General features: G+C 43.1%; 2 protein-coding genes across 5 annotated transcripts in view; both read left to right on the forward strand.

Moving 5' to 3' along the window:
- The window catches only part of LOC134466903 (myoferlin-like), a 115,440-nt gene extending 104,296 nt beyond the window's left edge, over positions 1-11,144 (forward strand). For all 4 annotated transcript variants that reach the window (XM_063220803.1, XM_063220799.1, XM_063220801.1 and 1 more), the window contains 7 exons: positions 217-312; positions 1,941-2,082; positions 6,763-6,862; positions 7,633-7,826; positions 9,035-9,144; positions 10,026-10,173; positions 10,893-11,144. In XM_063220803.1, coding sequence (XP_063076873.1) covers positions 217-312; positions 1,941-2,082; positions 6,763-6,862; positions 7,633-7,826; positions 9,035-9,144; positions 10,026-10,173; positions 10,893-10,934 — 832 coding nt within the window. In that variant the 3' untranslated portion in view covers positions 10,935-11,144. The remainder of the gene's footprint in view (positions 1-216; positions 313-1,940; positions 2,083-6,762; positions 6,863-7,632; positions 7,827-9,034; positions 9,145-10,025; positions 10,174-10,892) is intronic.
- A 7,779-nt stretch (positions 11,145-18,923) lies between these two features.
- Positions 18,924-22,500, forward strand: part of sun1a (Sad1 and UNC84 domain containing 1a) — a 34,620-nt gene continuing 31,043 nt past the window's right edge. Inside the window, exon 1 of the mRNA XM_063221003.1 lies at positions 18,924-19,003. Within this exon, the coding sequence (XP_063077073.1) occupies positions 18,954-19,003 (50 nt within the window). The 5' untranslated portion in view covers positions 18,924-18,953. The remainder of the gene's footprint in view (positions 19,004-22,500) is intronic.

Consider the following 22,500-nt stretch of genomic DNA (forward strand, 5'->3'; position numbering starts at 1 on the left):
ACTTTTGTGTTACATTTTTGACCATTAACTACACTTGACTTGACTTATGTTTCCACCAATCAATGTCCAATCAATATATTATTCATAATATGTTTATGAGTTAAGTTTGCAAGTTGGAGACTGGTCAAACACAGTTTCAGACTTCTGTTTAACATAGATTTTTGACAATGAAGTACACTTCACTTGACTTGACTTGACTTGTGTTTCCACCACCAGGCATTATCTGCGCGTGGTGGTATGGAACACCACGGACGTGACCCTGGATGAGACCAGCGTGACTGGGGAGAGGATGAGCGACATCTACGTGAAAGGGTAAAATGGACATATTACTACTACTAATACTACTGCTAATTATAATAACTGTAACTTAAGGTGCTCACAAACCCAAAAAAACCAAAACCTGAGTGACATCTATGTTAAAGGGACACTGTGCAGGAAATGGTCAAAAAAGGTACTGCAACTATGCTGCTTATTGAAATTGTGCTGCCTATTGCCAAATTCGATCTTTACATGAAAGTTTACGAAGTATTAAACAAATATTTTCTAGTACAGTATGGTCCAAGTACAGCCATTTTTGCAGCTAAAAATGGCTATTTTTGGAAATTCAAAATGGCGGACCATGGAGAAGATCCCCCTTTTCATGAAAAGTGCAATTTTTCCAGTCATAATGAATACTGAGAATTTGATGCTGGTGGTAAGTATTCATGAAAAAGGTAACATTAGTGAATGGGCAGCATGAATTCTGGAAATAAACAACTACAAATCTCACACAGTGTCCCTCTAAAGGCTAAAAGGTGATCCCACACCAGAACAAGAGTGTGTGTGTGTGTGTGTGTGTGTGTGTGTGTGTGTGTGTGTGTGTGTGTGTGTGTGTGTGTGTGTGTGTGTGTGTGTGTGTGTGTGTGTGTGTGTGTCTGTCTGTCTGTCTGTCTGTCTGTCTGTCTGTCTGTCTGTCTGTCTGTGTGCATTTGTGTGTGTAAAACTCCCCATAACTTAAGATGTTAAGAGGTCACACACCCTAAACTAGCTAGCACACATTAGGCAAATGTAAGCTCATATACAGGTATGTCTGCCTTCCCCGGGGGTGCATTTCTGGAAAGCGAAGTTGCTAACTATGTTAGCTACTTTGTTGGTTGCAATGTAATTTCCCTATTGGAACTACCAAAGTTGCTAACTGCTAACAACTACGCTTTCCAGAAATGCACCCCTGCCCTTTCCAGCAGTGTACACAAACAAATACACAATTATAATATACATTGCACCTAACAATGTATGAGAAATCTATCGCTTTCCCCCTGACTTTCTCCTAAATGCAGGAAATGTAACATGTGACTGTCTGTTTGTTTGTTTGTTTGTTTGTTTGGGGGCAGCCGTGGCCTAGTGGTTAGAGAGTTGGTCTTTCAATCTGGGGGTTGCAGGTTAGAATCCCGCTTGACCTCTCCATACATCTCCATCCATGGCTGAAGTGCCCTTGAGCAAGGCACCTGACCCCACATTGCTCCAGGGACTGTAACCAATACCCTGACAAATAATAACTGTAAGTCGCTTTGAATAAAATGAAAGCATCAGCTAAGAAAGAAAAGTGAAAGTGAAAGCCCATTGGGAAACTCCAACTCCCATTGTCATTGTGACACAGCACTCCACAGCACACAAGTGAACACTGCACACTGCACACAACGAAATTGCATTTATGCCTCACCCGTGCAAGGGGGCAGCCCTCAGTGGCGCCCCATGGGGAGCAGTGCGGTGGGACGGTACCATGCTCAGGGTACCTCAGTCATGGAGGAGGATGGGGGAGAGCACTGGTTGATTACTCCCCCCACCAACCTGGCGGGTCGGGAGTCGAACCGGCAACCTCTGGGATGCAAGTCTGACGCCCTAACCGCTCACCCATGACTGCCCGTAAGTGTAATGTAATGTTTGTTTGTTTCCCCAATCAGCTGGATGCCAGGCATGGAGGAGGATAAGCAGAAGACTGATGTGCACTACCGTTCCCTGGATGGAGACGGCAACTTTAACTGGAGACTCGTGTTCCCCTTCGACTACCTGCCTGCTGAACAGCTGTGCCTGGTCTCCAAAAAGGTAAGCCGGGAATTTATTTTCGTTTTCAAAGTCAAGGAGGGTCCCGAGGCAACACTGCTATTCAAAGTTTTATTTTTTCCACACGCACGGGACAGAGATTCTTTAAGTATATAGAGATATGCCAATGTAATAGGTTGCTATGGGCACCTAACGTGACCAGGTTCCGGTCTGCCTAACGGGGAGTGTCATAATCAAGTCAAGTCAAGTCAAGTAGGTTTTATTGTCAATTTCTTTACATGCACTGGTCATACAAAGAATTTGAAATTACATTTCTTGCTTTCACATACAGACATAGACTAATCTAGGTAAGGACATAGACAGTATAGACATAGACAGTACTTATACATGGACTTAAGACAGTATGGACATAGACAGTGCTCATACAGACATTTAAAGTGCAAGACTGGACAACAGAAGACTTGTAGAGGACATACATTAAGAGGTATTGTTGTGCTTTTGTGCTTTTCCTAAAAAAAGTCCTTTATAGCGTTCTGACATGGTAATAGTAGCATTTTGAAGAAAAATAAATATTAAAAAGGTCTGTCAACTACACCAGCAGCAGTGTGTGTGTGTGTGTGTGTGTGTGTGTGTGTGTGTGTGTGTGTGTGTGTGTGTGTGTGTGTGTGTGTGTGTGTGTGTGTATGTATTTAGTGCAGGTAGAAGGTGCGGTGTGCGTCTGTGTGTGTGTTCGTGTGTCTGTGTGTGTGTGTGTGTCAGTGTGTGTCAGTGTGTTTATGTTTGGGTTTAGTGCAGAAAGTGCAGTGTGCTTGTGTGTGTGTGTGTGTGTGTGTGTGTGTGTGTGTGTGTGTGTGGTGTTGTGTGTGTGTGTGTGTGTGTGTGTGTGTGTGTGTGTGTGTGTGTGCATGTATGTTTTGAGTTAGTGCAGGTTGAAAGTTCAGTCACAAGTATAGTAGAGCAGGTGGAATGTTCAGTCGCAGATATGGTGGTGGGGGATGGGGGGGGGGGGTTGTCAGTGGCCTTGCTGGCTAGAGGCTGACAGTGGAGGGAGAGTGGGTTGAGTGTTCAGCATCTTGATCGCTTGGTGCATTGTGCTGCTCGCCAGCCTGGTGGTACGGGAACGGAGGCGCCTGTACCTCTTTCCAGAGGGCAGGAGGCTGAACAGTTTGTGTGCAGGGTGGCTTGTGTCTTTGATGATCATCAGTGCTTTCCGGGTGAGGCGTGTGGTGTAAATGTCCTGCAGGGAGGGGAGTGGTACTCCAATGATTTTCTAATACTCATAGCATTGAATAGAACAGTCCTTAGGTCTGCCTAGGTCTGCATAAAGGGGAATCCCCCCCCCCCCTCCTTGCAATAATAGAACCCGGAAACAATGGGCCGATGGAACCTCTCTCTCTCTACTCTCTCTGCTCGGGACCCTCCTTGACTTTGAAGTTGCTGATGCCCTTCTCCCTTGAAGAGATAGACAGGTCATCAGCTGGGAAAATTAGTCCTTTTGTCCTACCGCACTTTTCTCTATGGATTAGGCCTACTGACCAGAAGCCCTATTGGAAGAAATTAAATCATGGGGCCACGTCAATTTTTGCTCAGAATTCAATATGGCCGCCATTTTCCAAAATGACTTGTTTTCATGCATTATTACATTGTACTATAAGGTGATATGCATGAACGACAAACTACTTTCAGCACTATTCTGTCCCATTTCCTTACATACATGTTTACAAAGGTTGACTAAACTAAAAGAAATGAAAATAAAGTTGGCCACCTTGCAATATCCAAAGGAAAGTGCTGAAAATAATGATTGAAATACACATACAGAGTCTATGGCTGCGAAAATTAGGCCTATTGTCCTGTCAGGGTTTTCACAGTGAATTACAGACCAGAAGGCCTATTGAAAAAGATGAAAACTTGGGGCCATCTATGTGCTCCAAAATTCAAAATGTTCTCTGTTTTTCAGAATGGCAGACTTTCACACATTTTTCTCAATACTGTAAGGCCATAATTACCAATAAAGATTACCTCTTTTTCAGTTAAATTGTCCTATCTCCTTACAGACGTGAGTATAAAGGTTGTCTAGAAAAAGGCATGAATATATATACAGGGGGTGGACAAAATAACTGAGACACCTGTCATTTTAGTGTCATTTAGTTCCTCTTGCGTCCACAGTTAATCCTGTTGGATGTGGTTCATCCTTCTTGGTGGTATGCAGACATCACCTTGGATACTGGCTCTTGATACATCACAAAGACTTGCTGTCTCGGTCAAAGATGCAACAGTTACACAGAATTTCTCCTTTTTGAACTCTGACATGTCACCCATAATGTTGTGTGCATTGCAAAATTTTGAGCAAAACTGTGCTCTTACCCTGCTAATTGAACTTTCACACTTCACTTTACTAATGCAATGTGCCATTAATGAAGATTTGCCAGCAGGCTGGTCCACTTGAGCCATTAAACTTCCAACACTAAAATGAAAGGTGTCTCAGTTATTTTGTCCACCCCCTGTATCTTGCCACTTTGAAATATCCAAAGGAATGTTGTCAAATGATTGAATTTCACAAACACAGTGGACTGCTGAAAAAAGGCATATTGTCCTACCAAACTGTGTGTGTGTGTGTGTGTGCGCGCGCGCTTGTGTGTGTGTGCCCTTGTGTGTATGTGTGTGTGTGCGCGTGTGTGTGTGTGTGTGCATGCGTGTGTGTGCGTGCGTTTGTATTTGTGTGTACGTGTGCCTGAGTGCGCTTTTCTCAAGTGTGTGTGGCCAGTGTGCTTCTTTACATACACTGACATAGACACAGTAGACAGGGTGTGTGTGTGTGTTGGGGGGGGCTAAGGTGGGGGGGTAGGGAAGGACCGAATGATGTGGAGGAGCGGGGGGATGAATGAGGGGATGAGTGGGGGTAGGGGGACAGAGTGGGGTTGGGGGGGAATGAGTCGGGGTTGAATTAGGAGGTGGGGGGGGGGCAGAATTGTGTGTGGCGGGTTCGGGGGGGCAGAATAATGTGTGTGTGTGTGGGGGGGGGGTAAGTTGAGTGGGGGTTGCAGGTTGACCTGCCAAACTTGAGGGGTGGAGGGGCAGAGTAGCATGGGAAGGATGAGTGAAGGGGTTGGGGGGCAGAATAGTGTGTGTGGGGGGGATGAGTGAGGGGGTGGAGGAGGCAGAATAGTGTGTGTGGGAAAGACACTGCAGTGCAGGGGAAAGATGAGCGGGTGATATGCGCACGCACGCACGCCTATGGCTGTGTTTACTTGTTTATATCTTGTCTATGTTATTGTATTTTAATATTTGTTTTACCTGTCCAGGGACTGCAGATGGAAATTAGCTATATAGCTATAATCTGGCACAAGCCATCTTTTTACTTCTGTAATCAATGTGTATTGTGCATGGTCCCTGTTGAACTAAACTAAATAAACTAAACTAAACTAAACTAAACTAAACGCACGCACGCACGCACGCACGCACGCACGCACGCACGCACGCACGCACACTCATCCTTGCTTTCTGCAAAAAAATGTAGGCCTGAAAAACTTTTGGTCAGAAATCTAGTGTGAAAAGTTTGGCAGATCAATAGCCTTTTTCATCAGTCAGCTGTGTATGTCTAATTCAATCATTTTCTGACAACAAACAAAAAAGGATATTGTCTATAGGAAATGTACATCTTTCTGTTGCCAACCTTTGTACTCACGTCTGTAGATAGGAGATTTCACTGAAAATAGGTTATCTTTATTGATAATTATGGTCTTATAGTACTGAGAAAAATGAATGAAAGTCTGCCATTCTGAAAAACAGAAAACATTTTGAATTTTGGGGCACATTTGAGATGGCAACCAGCTGGTGAATCTTTTTCAATTGGCCTTCTGGTCTGTAATCCACTGTGAAAACCCTGACAGGACAATAGGCCTAATTTTCGCAGCCATAGACTCTGTATGTGCATTTCAATCATTATTTTCAGGAATTTCCTTTGGATTTTGCAAGGTGGCCAACTTTATTTTTGATTTCTGTTAGTTTAGTCAGCCTTTGTAAACATGTATGTAAGGAATTAGGACAGAATAGTGCTGAAAGTAGTTCATCGTTCATGAATATCACCTTATAGTACAATGTAATAATGCATGAAAACAAGTCATTTTGGAAAATGGCGGCCATATTGAATTCTGAGCAAAAATTGACGTGGCCCCATGTTTAAATTTCTTCCAATAGGGCTTCTGGTCAGTAATCCACAGAGAAAAGTGCGGTAGGACAAAAGGCCTAATTTTCCCAGCTGATGACCTGTCTAAGAGCACCTGCACAACATTTGATTGAGACCCAAGGCAGCGCACTCCCATCTCTCTCCTTTATTTTTGTTTGTTTTGTTTGTGAGGTTGTTCATTCATTCATTCATTCATGCATTCATTCATGCAGTCATGCAGTCATGCAGTCACATATACAATACAATACAATACAATCTGTATTTATAGAGCGCAATATCTCAACTAAAGTTGTCTCAAAGTGCTTTCAAAATACACATACACATACACAAAGTATACATACACTTCCCCACATTCACACACCGGCTCTGGAGGCTGCCGCAAGGCACCAATTGTCATGCATTCATGCATTCATCCAATTTGTCCATTCATTTGTTTGTTTATTTTTTAAATGCCTCACCTTCACTAGTACATTTTCATCCGTTTGATCTTTAATATTTGACAAAACTTGATTTCTCCAATCTCTGATTTCCAACAGGAGCACTTTTGGAGTCTAGACCATACAGAGTTCAGAATACCACCAAAGCTGATCGTTCAGATTTGGGACAATGACAAGTTTTCATTGGATGACTATCTGGGTGAGACTATTTAAACAACTACTTCCCACAAATTCTGATTCTTTTCATTTTTGTGTTTTGCCTATTTTGTCTCAAGAAGAAAAAGGGTGATTTTCAGTATCTTCTAAGCGCCTTGATACAATGGTCGAAACATGTTCTTGGCTCATAGTAACTAAACTGACAATGAGTTTCTCAATGTCTTGCTTGTAGTAATTTTGAGGTATTCATAGTATTTCAACACCAGTTTAGAACACAATATTACACAGAAAAGTGTTTTTCAAGCATTGTGCTGGGGAACATCTGGTGTGCCGTGGAAAATTATAGAATGACATTGATGATATATGCAATAGGGTTTTATATTCAGTTAACCCAGTGGTTCCCAACCTATGGGCCGGGGCCCACTGGTGGGCCCTGAAGGTATTCCAAGTGGGCCTTGAAATCATTTTCCAAAAATAATACTCATATTTTGGTGTGTGTTACTGTTGATTTATTTGAGTTTTATTCTTAATTGGTTCAGAGGTGGGCCCGAACATTTTTGACAATTTTGAGTGAGCAAAGGTTGAAAAAGGTTGGGAACCCCTGAGTTAACCTATACGGTACAATTGGTGGTGTACTGTCCCTTGGCATTTTGTCCTCAAAAGAGGACTGCCCCCTGATTCAAGATGGTGATGGTGCTCATCAGTTGTAGCCAAATAAAAAGTCTAAAAGATTGCAACCTTGAGAGCCTCAGATCTTCTCCAAAGTCTTCTCTTTCTGGACTAAACTTGACTGTTTATGTCTTTTCATCACAGGCTCCATTGAGCTCGACTTGCGTCACCTCATCGCGCCGACCAAGATGCCGCACAAGTGCAATGTGGACATGCTGTCAAAAGAGGGCGACATTCCACACCAGAAATGGGACGCGTCCAAGTCCCTCTTCAACCAGAAGGCAGTAAGGGGATGGTGGCCCTGCGTGGTGGAGAAAGACGGCCAAAAAGAGCTTGCTGTGAGTACACATCCAGCAAGTGTATTTTTTATTCGTTTTTGACTCCCTGAGGAACTTTTAAGAGTTTCTGTAGCCATGTAATAAGGACCTTTTATTTTTGATAGACGAGAGTTCAGTTAGGTCAGGAAGGGTGTCGCGCCAATTACTCCAGGCCCTGTGGGTGCGTGGGTTCTGGGTATTGTAGAACACAGGAGGAAGAGAACTCGCACACCAAGGGTTGCCGATGCAGGAAAGGTGTTTTAATCCATCAACTTAAACAAAAAATAAAATAAAGTGCTACCAAGTGGGGGTGCACTTGACACATAGGGGGGTGCACATAGACGAGAGTGCCTTGGTATTTTTCTTTATTCAAATGTACGTATTTGTGTTTGCTGCCACATTTCTAGTTCCTTTTCGTTGCTCCTCATATCTTGTCTATTGTTTTATGGTAGGCTACGTACTGTATAATCATGCTGTCTTGTTGCTCAAAATAAATTTCTGTTCTAAAGAGACACTAATGGCAAATCTTCTTCTTCTTAAATGATGCACATTCCTTTATTAAGCTATAAAATTTGGGTTGGCAAAGGAGATGTCAAAGTTTAATTTAACATGTTGCTTTATTGTTACACACACTATCTTTCTCTCTCTCTCTCTCTCTCTCTCTCTCTCTCTCTCTCTCTCTCTCTCTCTCTCTCTCTCTCTCTCTCTCTCTCTCTCTCTCTCTCTCTCTCTCGCTCTTAAAGGCTTGTGGATAGTTGATTGTAGCCATAAGCTGCGCTTCATTTGGTAATAATGTAGTTGTATTCATGTGATGATGGGGTGGGGGTAAGGACTGTAAGTTTGGTTGTGGTTATGAGGGAGAGGGCTCCTCCCTTCACTATGCTGGATTTGGACCAATGGAGTTGGCTCTATCCTGTAATGTGAAATAGTGAAGGTGTCACAATAAACAATGTGTAAAAAATCTAAAATCTCTCTCTCTCTCCCTCTTTTTCTCTCTCTCTCTCTCTCTCTCTCTCTGTCTATCTCTCTGTCTCTCTCTCTGTCTCTCTCTCGGTCTCTCTCTCGGTGTCTCTCTCTCGGTGTCTCTCTCTCTCTCTCTCTGTGTCTCTCTCTCTCTCTCTCTCTCTCTCTCTGCATTGTGGCCTCTCTCTCTCTCTCTCTCTCTCTCTCTCTCTCTCTCTCTCTCTCTCTCTCTCTCTCTCTCTCTCTCTCTCTCTCTCTCTCTCCAGGGGAAGGTGGAGTTGTCTCTGGAGATAGTGGCGGAGCAGGAGGCGGATGAGAGGCCGGCAGGGAAGGGCCGTGACGAGCCCAACATGCACCCCAAACTGGACGCCCCCAAGTAAGATGGTTATCCCAGCATATAGGGGAGCGAGCCGAGCACCAATGCCCTTCTGGACTCATGGTCCAAAACAAAACGCACATAAAAAAATACCCTTGTACCAGTGCTTCCACATGGACCATCATTAACTGTGTTCCTGAGTCATAGTCCTTTCTTCTGGAATCATAGGTCTTCTTTTGGGGGCAGCCATGGCCTAGTGGTTAGAGAGTTAGTCTTTCAATCTAGGGGTTGCAGGTTCGAATCTCCTTGCATCTCCATTCATGGCTGAAGTGCCCTTGGGCAAGGCACCTAACCCCACATTGCTCCAGGGCCTGTAACTAATACCCTGAAAAGTAATAAATGTAAGTCGCTTTGAATAAATAAAAGCGTCAGCTAAGTGCAATGTAATGTAATATTCACAACAACAACAAAAGACACTGGTGCCCGGAACAAATTCCCTGTGATAACAGTACCATTGCTTCCTCATGGATCCTAAGCTGGATCCAATTATCAATAGACACTTTTGGAGTTAAAATCCATTGCACGTTTCAGCGTAAGCGTGAACTGTCGATTCTTTCTTGTCTGCCGTGGCCTAGTGGTTAAGGGGATGGGCTTTAGATCAGAGGGTTGCAGGTTCAAATCCCACCCTGACCTCTCCCTACACCTCCATTCATGGCTGAGGTGCCCTTGAGCAGTGGTTCTCAAACCACCAGTGGTCCCCGGACCACACTTTGAGAATCACTGCCCTTGAGCAAGGCACCTGCACCCACACTGCTCCAGGGACTGACTGTAACCAACACCCTGTACTTAAAAAATAAGTGTATCTCGCTTTGAATATAAAAGCGTCAGCTAAGTGTAATGTAATGTAATGTAATAATAATGTCCACCCTGTTTCTCACCAGCCGCCCCGACACCTCCTTCTTCTGGTTCACCAACCCGTGCAAGACCATGAAGTTCATCGTGTGGCGCAGGTTCAAATGGCTCTTCATCGGCCTCATCTTCCTCATCCTCGTCCTGCTCTTCATCGGAATCTTGCTCTACTCACTGCCGGTAAGAAGAAACTGTCTGTCCATCACGTTACTGTAACACAGCGTTTCTCAAACTTTTTGGATTAAATGCCCCCTTTACCTCACCGTAAGCCTCTGGATGCTCCCTTGACCTCATTATAAGCCTGCCAACCCCCCCCCCCCCCCCCCCCCCCCCCCCCCCCCTATTAGTTAAAAAAAATGTAATGGACTACTGTCCCCCAAATATCAACTAAGCACCCCCCTCCCCCCTCCCAGCTACTGTATATCCTTCTCAATGCCCCCCTAAGGTTCCCCAACGTCTCCTGGGGGGGGCTGTAGAGACCCTGTTGATAAACATTACCTTAACAGGAAAGATGTTCACAGTACAGTGCTGTTTTCATCGCAAAACAAAAGGCTGGTAGCTCAGTTATGTCAGTGTATACTTTATTGGTATTCTGGGAACTCTTGCATTTTGGGGATCATATTGCAGATGGGTACCATGCTGTATGAAAAAAATTATATTTCAGGCGCTGTCCGGTTTTATATTGTACTTAACATTTCTGTACGGTTGTTTTCCTATTGTTTTAGTAGCAATAAATTTGATATTAATATTATGTACAGTATGTTCATTATGTATATGCTTATTTGATAGCTTGATGTTTAGCTTAATTGATAGCTGTAATAAAGTCTTGTTGTGCTTCAGACTTGTGAATATGGATATTTGGATTCTGATTGTGGCATTTCATTTTTTTGTGCCCATAGAACTACATTTCCATGAAGATTGTGAAGCCCTTCTCCGTGTGAGATTTTGTGAAGAGTGCAGCACATCAAACCACTCACCATCCACCAGCCATCCATCCTGACAATCAACTCAAAGCACTAACTGCCACCAGCCAAATGTTTTCAGACCCTGTTTATGAGTATAGGTCTGTAGATATGTTTTAGCTCCCTAAAACTGTTTATTTTTGTTGTTTTTTTAAGGGAAACGAGTTTTAAGTGAAATGGGGATGTTTTTCACATGCCATGCGGGATCAAAATAAGCAGGAAAAAAGTCATTTAAAAAAAAATATCTGCACACTTGTAACCAATGCCTTAATCATTTTATAAAATATCATATTTTGGGAGTTTCTGTCGACTTTCACTACAATTCCTCCGCTGATGAGGGCCCGCTTAATGAACACTCTACATTTCATCACATTATATGTTCTAGAATAGAAATGACATTATTCATGTTTTTGCCCTGTGCCTTAAGTGTATGACAAGTTTGAGCACTTTTTTCTGTCCTTTTGCACTTTGATATGTTGTTTATTACGTTTATATATGGGATTATGTTAATGCTTTTGCTTTTGAAAAAGATACAAATCTGTATGAACATGTTGAATGAATATATTGTCACATAATAATTGTCATGCTTAGTTGCTGGGCCTATTTATACATTCCATCCATCACATTGATTATATTTTCAATAAAACTCAGAGCAAAATTATTAAGACAGAAAACCAAACAAGTAGTCTTCTTCTACTTCATTCCAAAATTAATGTTTTTATTATTTCTTTCCTCAAAGGCAGCGATGTATTGCACTTTTATTTTTTGGAGGTTATGAAGTTCACCTGTCATCCTCTGACGTCACCAATTAGCGTCCAAATCTGAACCGTCGTGTGAAATTAGTTTGGTTTGCTACTTCGCAGACTGTGGTCATGTGTCTGAAAGTTGTGTGGCGGGTTTTAGATGACTCAATGTGATCTTTGGTGTTTTATCTGAGGAGATTACTTGACAATGTTCCAGTTTATCTCTACGTCTTTGTGGTGAAAACAACCTAAAATTAAGACTAACGTTCTGTCTTGTGGAGCCATCTGCTAATTATTCCTTGAAGGGGTCGATAGCATCTTAGCAACATACCGTTAGCAGGTAAGATCATACAAAGTTGAATCTTAAATCAAGTTAGTGCACACGTATTACGGCATATCATACCAGCATATAAATGTGGCCACGTTAATATATGCAATGTTTAATTTATGTTTGTTTACTTGTGTGATGATGAGCAGTTAGCTAACTTCGTACGCTAACGCTGATAAAGGTGTGGGCCATTTTTATTCTGGTGAAATATTTACCAATATTTGGTGACTACAAACCACTCTCTCCGAGCCTGTTTGATTACTTGAAAATGTTAATACTGAAATCTCGTATTTGATTGTGTGTGTCTTCAGTTGACAAACATTCTTCCTTGCTGTTTGTCCATAACTAGAACGCTATGGTATTTGGCAGACTAAGTTCATGTTTGGGACATCGATTGGAATTCTCAAGTAATGCCAGTTCTTAGTTCTACTGTCTGTTTACCCCACTGACTTATAAGTCAGTGGTTTACCCCCGACCACTAGATGGATAACTCTTACCAAGTATGTGACATGCAAGTTCTTGTGTTATATTTTAACAAGCTAATGTTTTCATTTCATTTCCACTCAAATATTGCACACAAGCGATTTAATTTATTACCTCATCAGCTTGGCACAAGGGATGTGGTCAGCAGGAGTAAAAACGTGGCAGGGTTTTTGTTCTGCACCTGGATTTTTGCGCCTCTGTAGTGGTGGGTCAAAATTCCATGACTGCACAGAACAGCAAAGTGACAAAAAGCAATGAAATAATCGTTAAAACTGATACCGTATATTTCATGTCCTAACGGCGAGAAACTTTTCACTGCACACCGGTGTACCATTGGTAAGTCGCGCTTCAAAGTGGAGCTCATTCAGTCGAGTGGTAGTGTAGGAGTTGTGCCCGGAGCAGACGGGAGGAGACGTGTCATGCTGCATTATTACTAGATTATTAGATGGATAATTATTGATATGGAGGATGATTATTATTCCTAGTCCTTGCCAGTGACACATTTCGCCACAGTTTAACTGGTTGAGAAGCCATGATTGTAAGCTTATAGCTCACCACGCCCACTGAATCACGCGTCTGCTGGTAGCGGGAAGCTCTGAACGGTCAAGTGCGTGCGTGTTGTTCTGCAGCTGCACCAAACGGCAAGTGCATCGACATAATTGCTTGTCATTGTAGCTCTACAATTCAAAACAGCAGATGCCATTGCAGCGTTTCACTTCAATATGACCTGAGTGGTAAGTTGTATGGTCTTTATGCTGCGTTTTGTTGTAATTTTACAATATATCAGTTATCCAGTGCGTTGCCACAAATTATTATCCTGTATTGTGTTGCTTACAGCTGTTTCAGCGGCCAATCAAACACTTCTTGTCGCTGTATCTAGCATTGGATTATTTTTCACACACAGCATTTCTGGGTGGCGAGATCAGAACACACACACCCTCAAACCTAGTGACGGTCTAGCCTGATTATCATCGACTTTCATATCTCTTTGAGAATTGGTCTGACCAACAGCATAACAATTAACATTTCCCACATGGCATGGTTGACAAGACAAGCGTCCCTTGGTAATGGTTGTTTGCTTCCAGACAAAGTGGGAGGAGTTCCTGATATTTTGGGAGTTCAGAAAGTATAGTATGCCTTTTTTAATTATCCCGCCACGGGGAAATTCATTTGTTGCAGCAGTAACATACAGATTGTGCAAAGACAGTAGACAGCATATATACATCACAGGACCAGGAGGTTAAAAAGTATATGTAGGATAGATAAAAAAAGAGATGTTAAAGAAAATAGAAATGTCTCTGTTAAAAACAACAAGTACATTAGTAAAAAGTGAAAGTGCATTTGTCAAAAGTGCGTTAGCAGCTTCAGAAAGTACTTGCATTCATTGCTCTTCACTTAGCAACACTGAAGGAGTGCATCTTAATATGCGACCTTGCCTCCTCCACTTGCCTCCTCCACTTGCTTCTCGTCATGATGACATCACTGACAACAGCATTATATTTCAATATCTTGCAAAAGCTCAATTGTAGAGTCTTTTTCTCATTTGCAATTGGGATGGTGAATGAAAAACAGTCCCTCAAAAGTTGTTGTGGCGAGGCTGACAGCTGGGAAACTTTATCGTTTTCTCCACGGAGGAGGGGCCAGGAGGCGGGACGAGGAGACGAGCACAAGTGGAGGAGGCAAGGTCACATATTGGGATGCACACAACATACCTGCTAACTAGTCACCTTTTGGTGACAGTCACCTTTTTCCCGGCCAATTAGGTCATTCACGTGAATAGAAATAGAACCTCCGCTGTACACTGTCACCTTTTTTTTCTTTGACGAGTTTGCAGGTCTGACCCAACGTGTTGTGTCACTAGGAGGGCAGGGCCTGGCTAGTGGCCTCGTCACTTCATCACAGGTGCCAACTTGCCAAGGTGTGATGCACTTGGATTGTTTCTGTCACACAAACTCCTTAAAGATCGCCTCTCAACGTTATTTCATTAATACTGCCGTGTTCCCCAATGTTATTGAATGTGTTACGCGTTGGTCCTGTTTTAAAAAACGCGCTGGTTGCTTTGTTTCAAGACGTTTTTGCAAGCTGGCAAGGTGGCTTGTGGAGAAACGAGAGAGTGTTCCGTGTTTCTCGTGGAAATGCGTCTCTGATTGGCTCACTCCTCCTGCTCTCGAAGAAACGCGTCTCTGATTGGCTCAGTCCTCAAGTTCTTGGAGGGAATGTAATGGCAAACAGAGTCGCCACTTCCCCTGGTGGTACTGCACTATAGGGGCGCCAGCGGAGGCGTGCAGGCTCCATTCAGGGCTGTGCTCTTTCGACAGCGACCCCTAGGTTTGCTGCAGGCACGGAGCAACCAGAGTGAGCAGGCTTTATGTATGAGGCTTTGTGCTGTGTGTGTACCTGAGAGTAGCAACCAGCTGATAGCTAAGCTAAGCTATGTTTCGGGCCACCAGACGTTGCTTGTTTTGAAAACAAGCAGAAAAAAATTACTCGACATGTTTTTAGATAAATGGGTCGATATAAACCTTTGTGGGCAACGCCTTCTTTCGACGTGACGAAACACAGAAAGGCTTTCGTGATTCGCTCGTTTCTCTGCATTATTTATGTAAATTGGGAAACACCGGGAAACACAGCCAGGAGAGTTGACGCACCGCTATGAGAGCCTTGCAAGTGAGTTTAACTTGGGGTGACCGTCCGATCTTCGAAAGGAGTGAGTAAAACTGAGTTTTATCGGAAGTTGGCCTTTAACGAGCCCAATGAAATTATGTAATGAACTGTGGTTTTATTCACTTCTCATTGGGTTAATGGTTGACCAGCTGTTGGTCTTTGACTGTGTTCATATAATTACTCTCTTCTTGTTTAAGTTTCTCCTGCTATTTTTTTCTCCTGCACCTGGATTTTTAAATATCTGCTACGTGGAAACGGAAGGATCAAAATCAATGCAAAACCAATACAAGCAGGAGAAAAAAATATCCACATATAAAAATATCCAGCTACGTGGAAACGGCACCTAATATTCCATTAACTTAGTTCAGATAATAAGGACATCATTGAGCAACTCGGTCTACATCATCCACTCACTGCGTGAAGGCCTCTTCTGTCACCACCAGGCCTATATATGTCTCTGTCTGTCTACCTATTAGTGAAACTGCTACAGCTGCAGCAGGTCAGTGCTGTCGTGTATTGACACATACTTTAGTTCAAATCTAGGATACGTTTTAATATATTCAAGTTTGTACAACTCAAAATCTACATAATCAGATACAGTGTATGCTTATGATAAACAATAGATGTCCCAAGTTTTGTGAAGGTTTTATTTGCCACTCTAGACACTACGCTTTAATTTGCTTTGTTCGTTACTGTTTTTAATTTTGCTGTTTTTGTTGTTGTTGTTGGAGCTCCTTGAGCTACAGCTTGTGCTTGAATTTGTTTTACGAATGATACTTATTATGATTACGTGGACAGTTAACTGAACAGATAACTGATGGGGGGGGGGGGGGGGGGGGGGGGGGTGGGGGGGGGGGGGGGGGGGGTGGGGGGGGTGGTGGTCCTCTTGCAGGCAGACAGGCAGGTAGGCAGGCATGCATGCTAGCTGATCTGAGGACTATACAGCTCCAGGCCTTTTTATTAGAATACCATGAAAAAGTTGATTTATTTCCATAATTCCATCAATAATGTTAAACTGTCATGGATTGTAGATTCATGGCCCAGTTTTTTAACTATTCCAATCATTAAATTGTTTATTTTTACACATTTTTGTCTTCCAGCTCAAAAAAACCATGAATTGGGGAATTCACATCATTAGCATATTGTAATAAAATCACAATTTTCTTCATCAAAATTTGTTTCACATCAGTGCACATCAAATCAGTTGAACTTTGGTACTTTCTACACAACATGCAATGTTCAATACTTGGTTAGGACTCTCTCTGTCTTAATATTATTAATAATAACGGCCATGAAGCATTTAACATTGAAGTCAATGGCAGAAACAGTGCATGGGAGTAATGGAAGGCCAGATATCCTTGATGCTTTGCTGTCAGCTGTTTTTGTATAGCTGACCTGGTGTCCCACACTTCCCTCTTCAATATACCCGAAGATTTCCATGCCACGTTTTGGTGTTAACTCACCAGTTTAATTCTAACTCAACAGAAATTAAACCCCATTCATTTTCAATGGGGATTAATTTCTGGTTATTTAGAATTAAACTGGTGAGTTAGCGCCAAAACGTGGCATGGAAATCTACAGGGTATATTGAAGAGTGAAGTGTGGGGTACCAGGTCAACAAACAAGAACAGCTGACAGCAAAGCATCAAGGATATCTGGGCTTCCATAACTGCCATGCACTGTTTTTCCATTGACTTCAATGTTAAACGCATCATGGCCATTATGAAGACAGCGAATGTCCTAACCAAGTATTGACCATTGCATGTTATGTAGAAAGTACCAAATTTCAACTGATATAATGTGACCCGAATTTTGATGAAGAAAAATGTGATTTTATAACAATATTCTAATAATGCGAATTCCCCAATTCATGGTTTTTTTGAGCTGGAAGGCCAACGTATATAAAAAGAAAAAAAATAATGATTGGAATAGTTAAAAAACTGGGCCATGAATCTACAATCCATGACAGTTTAACATTATTGATGGAATTATTGAAATAAATCAACTTTTTCATGGTATTCTAATAAAAGGCCTGGAGCTGTATATATAAATGAGAAGGAGATTGATGTAGCTAGCTAGCGTGCAGCTAGCGTGCAGCATGTTACATCAGGAGTGGAGGACACTGTAGTGAGTGTTGGGCTAGCCAGGCCGTGCCCTCCTAGTGACGCAACACCTTCAGCGTTGCTACTAGTCAGTTGAAGAGCAATGACTGTACTTTCTGAGCTTCTGAAAAATCGCGAACTCCTCCCGCTTTGTCGAGAGGCAAACGACCAGTAGCAAACCAAGGCAGGCGGCCGGGTCAACCATGCCGTTTGGGAAATGTTATTTGTTATGCTCTTGGTCAGACCAAGTCTCGAAGAGTCCATGGACTCTGATGAAGATGGCTTGCCATCGAAACGTTAGTCCCTAATATGTTGTGCACTTGAATTAAAAAGAAAAAGCATCCCATCTGAGCTGCTCCGGTGTCTTCTCTTCGTTCAAGATTACCTGCCTCCCTCCTGTTGATGCACCAGATGTAAAAACAGAAGCGCGTGCAACCCCCTTTTTTTTCTTTTCTTTTTTTTTGTCAAGTCTGGAAGAGATTTGAAAGTCGATGACAATCAGGCTGGTAGCGTGTGATGCAGCATGTTACATCAGGGGTGGACAGGACACTGTAGTGTGTGTTCTGTTGGGCCGTCTTAATTGGCTTTTCCTCCCCAGTACTGCCCCACTAATCCCACTAATCTCACTTCCTGACGAAGGCTTCATGCCGAAACGCATCGAGGTATTTTAATCATGCTATGCCCAACAAAATAAAGGCATTTTAATTACAAAGAAGATGAGTGCCTTGGTATTTCTAAAACTTTTTTGAAATCAACCAAGCCTGTCACCAAAGAGCACCATCTTAAAAAAACTAGACAGTTCCAGGAAGCACTCCAACTGGACTTCATTCTGCCCACTTATCCCTTGAGATCCCCTCTCTTAACCCTTTGAGGAGTATATATTTTCCTCCAGTTCTTCTAGAATTTTACCGGGACACTAATACTACAGCTCCCATAGAAGTTTGTGTTAAGAATCTTGCAAAGTCCTTCTGACGTCATAATGAAAACTCAAAATGGTGGCAAAATTCTAATCACATATTTGTGATGGCACTCCAAAGGGTTAAGTGGAGGAACTAGGGAGCTTTGAGCATGCACACGAGGGAGGGAGGGAGGAGGGTGGGGGGGTGTGTGTGTGTGTGTGTGTGTGTGTGTGTGTGTGTGTGTGTGTGTGTGTGTGTGTGTGTGTGTGTGTGTCTGTGTGTGTTTGTGTTTGTGTTTGTGTTTGTGTTTGTGTTTGTGTTTGTGTTTGTGTGGTGGAGCGGTGAGGTGACAGCGTGGTGATGTCATGTCACCTCTTCTTTATCTCTCCTGGTATCCCAGACCGCACTCCGCCAGTGCCAAGTAAACAATGATGCAATGTGCCAATGTCTCAAGTCATTAAACTGGAGAGTGGACAAACCAGGAAGGGAAGGAGTGAAAGAAGGCAAGAGAGGGAGGGAGGGAGGGAGTAGCTCCTTTGTCCCCATACAGGAAGTTCAAGTTCAGACTAGTTGCGTTGCCTCCTGATCCATTCATGTGCTCCACTCACTCCCTCTGTGAGCTGTGTGTGTGTAGGTCAACTGTGTGCGTGGGTATACTGTGCGCATGTACCGGTATGTGTGTGTGTGTGTGAGATGGTCGCATGTGTGCGTGGGTGAGCTGTGCGCATGTGTGTGTGTGTGTGTGTGTGTGAAATGGTGGTCATGTGCTTTGCTGTGGCATGAACCTCGATGACGAGTGGACTGTGGAAAGCTGGGGCTGGACAGTGCTGTGGGTATTTCGCGCGCGCGTGTGTGCGTCTGCCTCTCTGTGTGTGTGTTGCATTGCATGTCTGTCTGCCTGTCATGTCTGTCACACTGTCATTTAATTTGTCTGCTGTGAATGTCATGACTGCATGCGTTTGTCTGCTGTGTGTGAATGTCATGACTGCATGCGTTTGTCTGCTGTGTGTGAATGTCATGACTGTATGTGTTTGTGTGTTACTTGCACTGTCACTTTGTTTGCATTCTGTGAATCTTGTGACTGTGTTTGTATCTGCCTGTTTGTGACATTGTTGTGATGTCGCTAGGTTTTTTTTTAACACTTGGTTGTGTGTGTTATTGTCAGTCACTGTGTGTTGTACTGTACATGTCTGCCTGTATTCTACTGTGCTTGTGTGTGAGTCAATATGCGGCACCCTCATGCCAGCACCTCTTTCTCTGGCGTGTGTGTGTGTGTGTGTGTGTTTGTGTGTGTGTGTGTGTGTGTGTGTGTGTGTGTGTGGTGTGTGTGTGTGTGTGTGTGTGTGTGTGTGTGTGTGTGTGTGTGTGTGTGTGTGTGTGTGTGTGTGTGTGTGTGTGTGTGTGTGTGTGTTTGTGTTTCCTTTTCTGTTATATTCTTTCTCTGTATCTGTCACACTTTTTTTTCCCCCACCTTATTTTGTGTGCGTGCGTGTGTGCGTGCAAATGAAGTAAGATTAGACTGTAAACAAATGCTTTTGTCACTGTCGTCGTTGCACAGTTGCACAGTGGCTTTAGCGTTGCAACACTCAGCGGCAGGTGCTGGGTCGACTCGTGTTGTCACGCTTGCTCAGTGTTGCCGGCCGGCCGGCTGCTTGCTTGCTTGGTTGGCTGGCTCCCTCGATAATGCCCTCAATAATGCTGCCATTGTTCCCCCATATACTGCGTGCATGCCAATATGCAACCTTGCGTCCTCTACTTGGGCTTGTGGCCTCACGTTTTGCTGATGCCCCGTCTCCGTGAGAGAAAACAATTAAGTTTCCACTCTGTCAGCCTAGCCACAACAATTTTTGGGGAACTAATTCTTCATTCGCCATCCAGTTTGCAAATGAGGAAATTACTTTACAATTGAACTTAACATAAAATATAATGCTGTTGTTAGTGATGTCATGACAACGTTTTCCTTCCTGGTGCGAGGCCACAAGCACAAGTGGAGGACGCATGGTCACATATTGGAACACACCCCACTGTCGTTGTTGGTTTATTTCCGGTCCCCCTGCTGGCCACTGGTGGTATTGTAGGGCCACAGGGTTGATGCCACAAGTTAATCAGGGTCAGGCCATAGTCTGGATTTACAGTTGCAGTAGTAGCAAGGTTTGATGGTCCAGGCTTTGCAATAACTTACTCAGAATTAAAAACAGTCAGTCATACTAGCTAGTGTTGCACCGATACCATTTTTTGGCCCCCATACCGATACCCGATACCTGGCTGTGCAGTATTGGCCAATACCGATACGGATAGCACCCTATTTGAAATGTATATGAAGGGCTGTAGTGCATACTACTTGGATGTAAAATCCTTGGATGTGAATAAAGTAAAACTTTTTATAATTTTTAAATACCTCTATGAAATAACTAATTTCAAGGCTGTTTAAGTGTCATACAAGCACCTGTAAATGGTATCGGTGCCCTATTTGTTGGTACTCGCTGATACCGATACCACCATTTTAGTGCTGATCCACCGATCCACCGATATGCCTAAGCCTAAGATGGACTTCTATAGAGCCTCCTTTGTATTGTGACTTAAGATGTTGTTTCTTCCTATGAAGAAGTAAAAAAACTCATTCTGGCTGGGCACCATGGATATCTTTGACATTTTTTCCTCATTTCGATGTTTGTACACAGCGTTAGCAGGTTAGCTTTTGTGGGGCAGTCAAGTGCACTGAAAAGGTACTGCAATTATGTTGCTCATCGAAACTAGGCTCCCTATTGCCAAATTTGATCTTTACATGAAAGTTTACTAAGTAATAAACAAATATTGTCCAGTATGGTCCAATTACAGTCATTTGTTCAGCTAAAAATGGCTAGTTTAGGAAATTCAAAATGGCGGACCATGGAGAAGATCCCCCTTTTCATGAATGAAAAGTGATTTTTTTTTTCCAGTCATAATGAATACTTAGAATTTGATGGTGGTGGTAAGTATTCACGAAAAAGGTAACATTAGTGAGTGGGCAGCATGAATTCTGGAAATAAACTACTACAAATCTCACACAGTGTCCCTTTAAGCAGTCAGTCTTCATTCATGGATAGTGCCCAGATTCATGGGGGCTGGCAGAGATTACAGAAAGAGGTGTGTGTGTGTGTGTGTGTGTGTGTGTGTGTGTGTGTGTGTGTGTGTGTGTGTGTGTGTGTGTGTGTGATTATAGGTTTTCCTTCCTCACCTTTCCTGAAATTACCACCACATGTTAAAACAATTGCCTGCTACTCTGTGCTGAAACACGGCATCACTTTCATCAATCACATTTCTTTGTTATTAATGAACACATATTTCTACTTTTGCCTTTGTAATGTCTTTAAAACCTGAACTTGCCTTATCTTTTGGTTTGTTTGCATATCAATGGTTCTGTGTTGTGGGTGTTGTGTGGGTGTGAACTGTTGCTCCAGTTATTTGTGGGCAGTGCTGGAGTTGTGCGCGTGTTCGTGTGTGCAGCTCCAGTTTTCATGGTTGGTGCTGGAGCTAGACCTGAACCAGTGGTGTGTGTGTGTGTGTGTGTGTGTGTGTGTGTGTGTGTGTGTGTGTGTGTGTTAGGGATGGCGAAAATTTGAAAATATCTTAACCGGTTACTGAGACTCATTAACCGGTGGTAAACCGGTTAACCGACAATCTTAAATGATATAACGTTCGTGGCCTGATAGGCACAGCACTGAATTTAAAAAATATATATTTCTCACACACAAGCCTTTCTTTTTGCTGCTCAGACAGGACCTGTCATGTCCAGCCAGTGTCGCCAGATGGAAAATGCTGAATTATCGTACCAAAACCTCAAAATTATAGTTTTTGGGGGCTTTTTGGGAGGAAATTATGATTATAATTATTATTACCGGTTAACCGGTGGCAGAAAATTTAACCGGTTATCGTTGATCCGGTCGACCGGTTAGCGGTTAACATCCCGTGTGTGTGTGTGTGTGTGTGTGTGTGTGTGTGTGTGTGTGTGTGGCTCCAGTTATTCGTGGTCGGTGCAGGAGTTGGAGCAGGAGCTGGATCTGGGCCAGAGGAGTGTGTGTGTGTGTGTGTGTGTGTGTGTGTGTGTGTGTGGCTCCAGTTATTCGTGGCCGGTGTTGGAGCAGGAGGTGGATCTGGATCTGGCCCAGAGGAGTGTGTGTCTCTTCATTAATGCGTGCGTGTGTGTGTGTGTGTGTGTGTGTGTGTGTGTGGCTCCAGTTATTCGTGGTCGGTGTAGGAACAGGATCTAGATCTGGACCAGAGAAGTGTGTGTTGTTTATTAATGTGTGTGTGTGTGTGTGTGTGTAGCTCCAGTTATTCGTGGTC

This window comes from Engraulis encrasicolus, chromosome 17 (genome assembly GCF_034702125.1).
Source record: "Engraulis encrasicolus isolate BLACKSEA-1 chromosome 17, IST_EnEncr_1.0, whole genome shotgun sequence".
Lineage (NCBI taxonomy): Eukaryota > Metazoa > Chordata > Actinopteri > Clupeiformes > Engraulidae > Engraulis > Engraulis encrasicolus.